This window comes from Ranitomeya variabilis, chromosome 5 (genome assembly GCF_051348905.1).
Source record: "Ranitomeya variabilis isolate aRanVar5 chromosome 5, aRanVar5.hap1, whole genome shotgun sequence".
Taxonomy (NCBI): Eukaryota; Metazoa; Chordata; class Amphibia; order Anura; family Dendrobatidae; genus Ranitomeya; species Ranitomeya variabilis.
In genome coordinates, this window is record NC_135236.1 from 656,354,428 (window position 1) to 656,362,451 (window position 8,024).

The 8,024-nt window shown below is 41.3% G+C and overlaps 1 protein-coding gene across 1 annotated transcript in view; it reads left to right on the forward strand.

The window, feature by feature from the left end:
- Positions 1-4,099, forward strand: part of POLR3B (RNA polymerase III subunit B) — a 113,932-nt gene extending 109,833 nt beyond the window's left edge. The window contains exons 27-28 of the mRNA XM_077266462.1: positions 116-289; positions 3,656-4,099. Of these exons, the coding sequence (XP_077122577.1) occupies positions 116-289; positions 3,656-3,785 (304 nt within the window). The 3' untranslated portion in view covers positions 3,786-4,099. The remainder of the gene's footprint in view (positions 1-115; positions 290-3,655) is intronic.
- The last annotated feature ends 3,925 nt before the right edge of the window (positions 4,100-8,024 follow it).

The window sequence follows — 8,024 nt, forward strand, 5'->3', positions numbered from 1 at the left end:
TAAATAGTGTAAATTGGCCAGCACGTTAATTGCATAGATCTAAATTTGGCATACGAATGTCTCTGTAAAGTAAACCTCTGTTTCCCGTCTTTCTCTTGTTTTCCGTTTTCTCCAGGCAGCCTACTGAAGGGCGATCCCGTGATGGTGGATTGCGTCTTGGAGAAATGGAACGTGACTGCTTAATCGGTTATGGGGCCAGTATGCTGCTACTGGAGAGGCTGATGATTTCCAGCGATGCCTTTGAGGTTGATGTTTGCGGACAGTGTGGATTACTTGGATATTCCGGCTGGTAAGTCTCTGTGTCGAAAAAGATTGTCCTTCAAGAAAGTGTTTACCATGTTAGACCATGTTTTATTTTGGAACTACATTGCGTCACATTAATGCATGTTGCCTTCATTTCAATGAAAGCTGCAGTATTCTCTTCCCCACCCAACCCCTTCCTTCTAGTCATCAGTTTGAGGGTTGTGGAGGATTCCAGCCTATCGACCCCTACTGATGATAAAGTGGATCTAGACCAGTGTTTCCCAAACTCCAGCCCTCACGGCCCCCACGGGTCATGTTTTCAGGATTTCAGTAGTGTTGCACAGATGGTGGAAGTATCATCAAGGCATCGGGAATTCTCTCACCTGTGCAACACTATGGAAATCCTGGAAATATGACCCATGGGGGCCGTGAGGACTGGAGTTTGGGAAACACTGATCTAGAGTTTGTTTTCCTGTACAGTTCACTTGTAAAAAGTGTGTCCTAATAATTTTCTACAAACATAAAGAGATTTTCGCACTAACAAAAATAGATTTTGAAATAATAATAATTTCCACAATTGAAAGTGTTTTAAAAAAAATGTTCCTGTGCTGAGATAATCATCAATGTGCCCCCGTTGTGTACTGTGTAATGGCCGTGTCTGACCATACAGGAACATGGTCTGATCATACCACAGCTCCTGGGCAGGGGAGAAAGAAAAAGAGAGTATACAGACAGGACAGCTTGGGATCACAGCTGATTCTTTTTGTGAAATACAGCATTTCCCTGCCTGTTTTTAAAAAATGTTTTACCTCACAGAAAGAACTATTTGCGATCCAGTTCTGTAAAGTCTGTGTACCCTTTTGTGTCCTCCTTTGCCCAGGAGCTGTGGTATGATCAGACCATGTTCCTGTATGGTCAGACACAGCCATTACACAGTACATAGCAGGGACACATTTATAAGATTATCTCAGCACAGGAACATGTTTTTTAACACATCCAATTGTGGAAATTATTATTATTGCATGATCTATTGATTAAAATAAACTGTGTTAATGGGACAACCCCCTTAAGGAAAGTGGTCTGTGGCTAAGTTGGAACTTGTGAATATGGTGTATGTGTATATACAGTATAGACCAAAAGTTTGGACACACCTTCTCATTTAAAGATTTTTCTGTATTTTCATGACTATGAAAATTGTACATTCACACTGAAGGCATCAAAACTATGAATTAACACATGTGGAATTATATACTTAACAAAAAAGTGTGAAACAACTGAAATTATGTCATACATTCTAGGTTCTTCAAAGTAGCCACATTTTGCTTTGATGACTGCTTTGCACACTCTTGGCATTCTCTTGATGAGCTTCAAGAGGTAGTCACCGGGAATGGTCTTCCAACAATCTTGAAGGAGTTCCCAGAGATGCTTAGCACTTGTTGGCCCTTTTTCCTTCACTCTGCGGTCCAGCTCAGCACAAACCATCTCGATTGGGTGCAGGTCTGGTGACTGTGGAGGCCAGGTCATCTGGCGTAGCACCCCATCACTCTCCTTCTTGGTCAAATAGCCCTTACACAGCCTGGAGGTGTGTTTGGGGTCATTGTCCGGTTGAAAAATAAATGATGGTCCAACTAAACGCAAACCGGTTGGAATAGCATGCCGCTGCGAGATGCTGTGGTAGCCATGCTGGTTCAGTATGCCTTCAGTTTTGAATAAATCCCCGACTGTGTCACCAGCAAAGCACCCCCACACCATCACACCACCTCCTCCATGCTTCACGGTGAGAACCAGGCATGTAGAGTCCATCCGTTCACCTTTTCTGCGTCGCACAAAGACAAGGTGGTTGGAACCAAAGATCTCAAATTTGGACTCATCAGACCAAAGCACAGATTTCCACTGGTCTAATGTCCATTCCTTGTGTTCTTTAGCCCAAACCAGTATCTTCTGCTTGTTGCCTGTCCTTAGCAGTGGTTTCCTAGCAGCTATTTTACCATGAAGGCCTGCTGCACAAAGTCTCCTCTTAACAGTTGTTGTAGAGATGTGTCTGCTGCTAGAACTCTGTGTGGCATTGACCCGGTCTCTAATCTGAGCTGCTGTTAACCTGCGATTTCTGAGCCTGGTGACTCGGATAAACATATCCTCAGAAGCAGAGGTGACTCTTGGTCTTCCTTTCCTGGGACGGTCCTCATGTGAGCCAGTTTCTTTGTAGTGCTTGATGGTTTTTGCAAATACACTTGGGGACACTTTCAAAGTTTTCCCAATTTTTCGGACTGACTGACCTTCATTTCTTAAAGTAATGATGGCCACTCATTTTTCTCTGCTTAGCTGCTTGTTTCTTGCCATAATATAAATTCTAACAGTCTATTCAGTAGGACTATCAGCTGTGTATCCACCAGACTTCTGCACAACACAACTGATGGTCCCAACCCCATTTATAAGGCAAGATATCCCACTTATTAAACCTGACAGGGCACACCTGTGAAGTGAAAACCATTCCCGGTGACTACCTCTTGAAGCTCATCAAGAGAATGCCAAGAGTGTGCCAAGCAGTCATCAAAGCAAAAGGTGGCTACTTTGAAGAACCTAGAATATAAGACATATTTTCAGTTGTTTCACACTTTTTTGTTAAGTATATAATTCCACATGTGTTAATTCATAGTTTTGATGCCTTCAGTGTGAATGTACAATTTTCATAGTCATGAAAATACAGAAAAATCTTTAAATGAGAAGGTGTGTCCAAACTTTTGGTCTGTACTGTGTATATATATTCTGCTATTTTTATTACTATTGTCATAACCATCATCACCACCATCATAATTCTAATTACTGTCACCATCACTCTCCCCACCATTATTCTTCCCGCCTCAAAGTGCTCTCTACTAGTACATATATCATTACTCTGGGCACCACTGCAGCCATCATTATTTTGGCCACTGCCGTCAGCGTTGCCTGATCATTGTTGCCTCCGCCATCGTTCCATGGCCCACTTCTGCCTCTGTCATCATTTCAAAGGCTGCCACCAGCGTTGCTGTGCGTGATGCCAGCGTTACTTTGGCTGCCGCCAGCGTGTGCTCTGGCCGCAGCCGCCAGGGTTGCCCTGGCCATTGTAATAATCACAACGGCAGTGATCACTAAAGTGCTCTATTCCCATTGATGATGTCAGGGGACAGAAGGATCTGGCCTGTCCAGTTCCTTACTGAGAGAAGTGCCCACCTGAGATGTCTGGCAGCGACTGTCTCATAGAGTGCACAGGAGTGCTTGGCATGTGTGCTGTCAACACAAACGAGACATGCCAATTACTGTTACTCGCCGCCGCCATCATTCTCGTCATCACCCTCCAACCTCAATCACATAATCCTCATCATCACTAATTTTTATGACGCATTTCCTGATCACTGTGTATATATCTCACCAGGTGCCATTACTGTAAGTCCTCCTGCCACGTATCTTCTCTGAGGATCCCCTATGCCTGCAAACTCCTGTTCCAGGAACTACAGTCAATGAATATCATACCCAGGCTGAAGCTGTCAAGATACAACGAGTGACCGTTATCCTGCAGACCTCGGGCTTCCTTGTTAAAAATGTATAAAACTGTGAGAAGTGAGGATTAAGGCTGAGCCGGTGTGCGGCAGACACTGGTTTATTTCTGTAGAACTGGCCTTGTGCCACAGGTACAGGCTGACGGATATTTGGATTTCAGTATCTATGAGGAGTCTTATCTCATAAAGCTGTGTATTATATGTAACATTATAAATGTTCAGAGAACATTGATGTGAGAAAATTATGTTGATTATTTCTGATCATAGATTATTTATGATCATAGTCACTGCCAAACTTCAGTAAAAAAAAATAAAAATCACCTCGCATCTTGGCTCGTTAATTATATGGGCTTTAGTAATAATCTAGCTAGGCTTCGTTTCTCAAACTAGAGCACAGGCCTTATTCTCCATAGCAACCAATCACAGCACAGCTTTAATTTTTTCCAGAGCTATTTGTGAAATGAAAGCTGACCTGTGATTGGTTGTTATGGGCAACCAGGCCTGTTTTGAGGCCTATATGTTTTTGCTATGATATAGTGCGATGTATGTATGTATGTATGTATGACATGGTGGAAACATATTGCTTCATAAATTATTCAGTGTCATTAAAGGGTTATTCGCTGCTCTAAGATCCCATCCTAATACGTAGTAGGTATAATAATATTAGACAATTACCCCCAATTAGAAATGTAATACAGTTCTCCTGTAATACAGCTCTCCATGGATGCCTAAGCTACTGCAATGCCCCGGACATGGGGCAAGAGACATATTTTTATATATATATATATATATATATATATATATATATATATATATATATATATATATATATATATATATATATATATATATATATATATATATAAATATCTCCATTATACCTGCCCTGTACCATTCCTCAATTATTCGCAGTGCTTTACGAGTGAATGAAGTCACATTATGAAACCTATACAACCGCGACTGCAACAAGAAAGCCGCAAAGAAATCACTCCATCGGATGTTTTGCGACTTGCTTGTCTCCGTAGTATGGGTGTTGCATTGTGACCCCATTCACTTGTATCAGCGGCACCGAGCGACCTTTGCGCAATGTCTGCCATCCTCGAAGTCGCCGTGTAGCGTCAGCCAATATTGAATGAACAGTGTTACAAATTTCCTTGTCAAACCAGATTCACGCTAATAAGATATTGCCACATAATCCCAATCATGGGTCATGGTGATTCACGAAGCCATCATATGACATCAACCTGCTGTTGGACTGAAAAACTGCACGCAACTGAATTGCGCTCTTATCAAAATGGCCTTCCACTGTCCTCATTGATAGGAAGTTGTGAGAATGAATAGGAAACACTAAAAAGGGAAAGGGGAACACATATATGTCCAGTTTTTGGCTACATTTACCCTGTAAATGCCATTTGTTTCCACAAGGAGGCAGTGTTGGGCACTCGTATGTGATACGGTCCACGGCAGCGAGAATCTGGACTCGCAGGAACCAAGAACGAGCTTATTCCAAAAAATATCTTCTTATTTTAATACTTGGACCACAGGGAAAATGTTATTGCATGTTGCACTTAAACGTTCCTTGCATTATAACCCGATTACAATCAATGTGGCAGAAGATCGGAAAAAAAAATCTCCATGGGCTGAATCTGGTATTGCAGCTCAGAATTTTCAATAGCGTAGCATCTAGTGCAACTAAGTGGGGTTTTTCTGCACTTTTTTCATGCTATTTTTACATTTATATTAAAACTGTTATAATTGATTTAGATTGGGCTTTTCAGTCATCATGTCAAAGACTTCCATTGAAGTGTAACTAATTTTATATAATTTTTTTTTTTCTGTTCATCTTGCGTTGGGGACCACTTTTTTTCAAAGTGAGACACCCCTTTAAAGGGAACCGGTTGGGAGGAGTTTACTACTGAAACTAGTAATATGGCCGTATAGGTGCTAGCACCGCAATACAAATTATTCCTGTTTGGTAGTGTGACGATGTGCCAGCGCTGACAGGTTTTAAAGCCACTTGCAAATTAGTCTGGAAGTGCACTGGGGGTGTGACAGTGCACTTGGAATGTATTGACACGCCCCCAATGCACTCCTTGACTAATTAGCGTGTGGCTTTAAAGCTTAATTTCTCAGTACTGGCATGTTTAAGGCACAGTTATGGGTGTATTTTTTTTTTTTATTATTATTTTATTTATTTTTTTTTAGAATTTATCGAACGTTGTACAAAAATGCCTTTTTTCCCCGACGCGCGCTCTGGTTTGGACCAAGTGCAGCCTGTGTATTCTGGAAAAAAGACACTTGAGAATCTCGCCTGCTGTATTAATGGATAGCTCCCAATCATTTAGATCAGGGAATTGCTAGTTAGGCAACTGCCTATTTTTGCGGCACACATGGGGGGACCCTTTGGGTTTACAGCTCACGGTGATCCAGAATAATAATGGTTCCCTTTAGACCGAGAAAGTGAAGCAACGTCTCCAGGTGGTGGGAGAATGGGTCTATAATGGGGGGGGATTTATTAAAGACCCTGGATCATGCGTTTGTTGTAAATGTAGAAAGTTCTTTACAGCCGTGATGGCCCCCGTATCCTCCCGCACAGCGGACTTATCAGGTCGTACCACATGTGGCTCGCAGTTCACTTTACAAGGCTGCGAAAAAAAAACTTAAATCAGTCGCCCAATTTAAAGCTACGGCTTCTCCCTCTCGGAGGGTTTTTTGGAAGATTCCTGGGAAAGTCGGCGCTCGTTAAAGATATTTATTGTAGCGTTTTAAGTTTTAATTAGGATCCATCAAAAGTGGAAGTGTGTGAGCAAACCGCAAAGAATGCCCGAGATGGGCGCTTCACTGGTTAAATGGGAGAAAATGGGCAATGACGGCTTTACAGCCAGGAACAATGCCTCGTCCTAAAATGCGCAGGATTTATTTGAAATGTTATAAAGGGGGTTAGAAAAGAACAACATTACTGCCATCTTCCAGAAATGGCGCCACTAACGAACACGCAATCCCTGCATGTGTTGCGGCTGTCGAACAGACATGCAGCAGCGGGGACTGGATCATAGTATTCGAGCACGCCGAAGATACTCAGTCAGCACCCGAGCATGCTCAGATAACACCTTATCCGCACATGTCCGCTCATTACTAATATTTGACAGATCCAAAGAATTCCTAATTCTATCGCTGTAAATGGAGCAAGACGGCACATTCACCGACACCATACGAAGTTTTTGTTTTTTCTACCCAGAAACAGCGCCACCTTTTGTTCATGGACATTTTTGATATTGCAGCTCAGCCCTATTCAAGCAATAAAAAAAAAATTGGGAAATTCTAGATGCTCAAAACAATAGATAATAGGGGTCCGGTTCATACATCATGACTTGGGTCCCATATGCCAGCCTTGAAGAAAAGGTCCCTTCTTGACGGAGCCGTTTTTTATTTTTGTGCTTTTATTTTATCCTCCCCGTCTTTCCAGGGAATTAATTTTTTTTTTAATTCCCGAAGGTTTGATTTTGGCAAAATAGGTTTTAGATTTGAATGACACCATTCATTTTACTATATGATGTATTGAAAAATGGGGGGAAAAAAAATTCAAACGGGGTGAAAAGTGCTCACTTTTGCCATTGTTTTTTTGGGGGGGTTGAAACTTTAAAAATAAGTGTCCTTTATCTGATCGATTTTTTTTTATTTTAATTATATATTTTTTTATTATTATTATTTTTAAATGTAGTTGTTTTAAGGGCTTTTTTTTGGCATTTTTTTTTTTTTAGCCCAGCTCTATACATGCACAGCCGACATCTGCTTTTAAAAGAATTTAAAAAAATGATTTTCTGCTTTTTTTCTGATAACCGATTTTTTTAATTTTATTTTTTTTCACATGATGGAGCCATTTTAGGAGGTTTTTTTTATTGCATGGGTAGCAATCATTATTTATTAGCCAGCTCCTGACATGCATACACGACATCTGCTGTACATTTACATTGTATGTTGGAAAGGGGGCGAATTAGTCTGTGGCACCTTTTGGGTTGCGCATCCTCCATAATCTAAATTCTACTCCAGCTATTATCAATTAATCTATCGGACCAACCATGTCCATGCCCTCTACAGCTATGACCTCTTCCACATTTAGAAAAGTACAATGGTTGGCAAAAAGACCGAAAAAGTTTCAACCCAACTATTAAGGGGAGCCAGTTCTTAACTGCTTCTCGTCACAATCAAAGCGATTGCCTGCTGCCACCACTAGAGGGAAGCGTA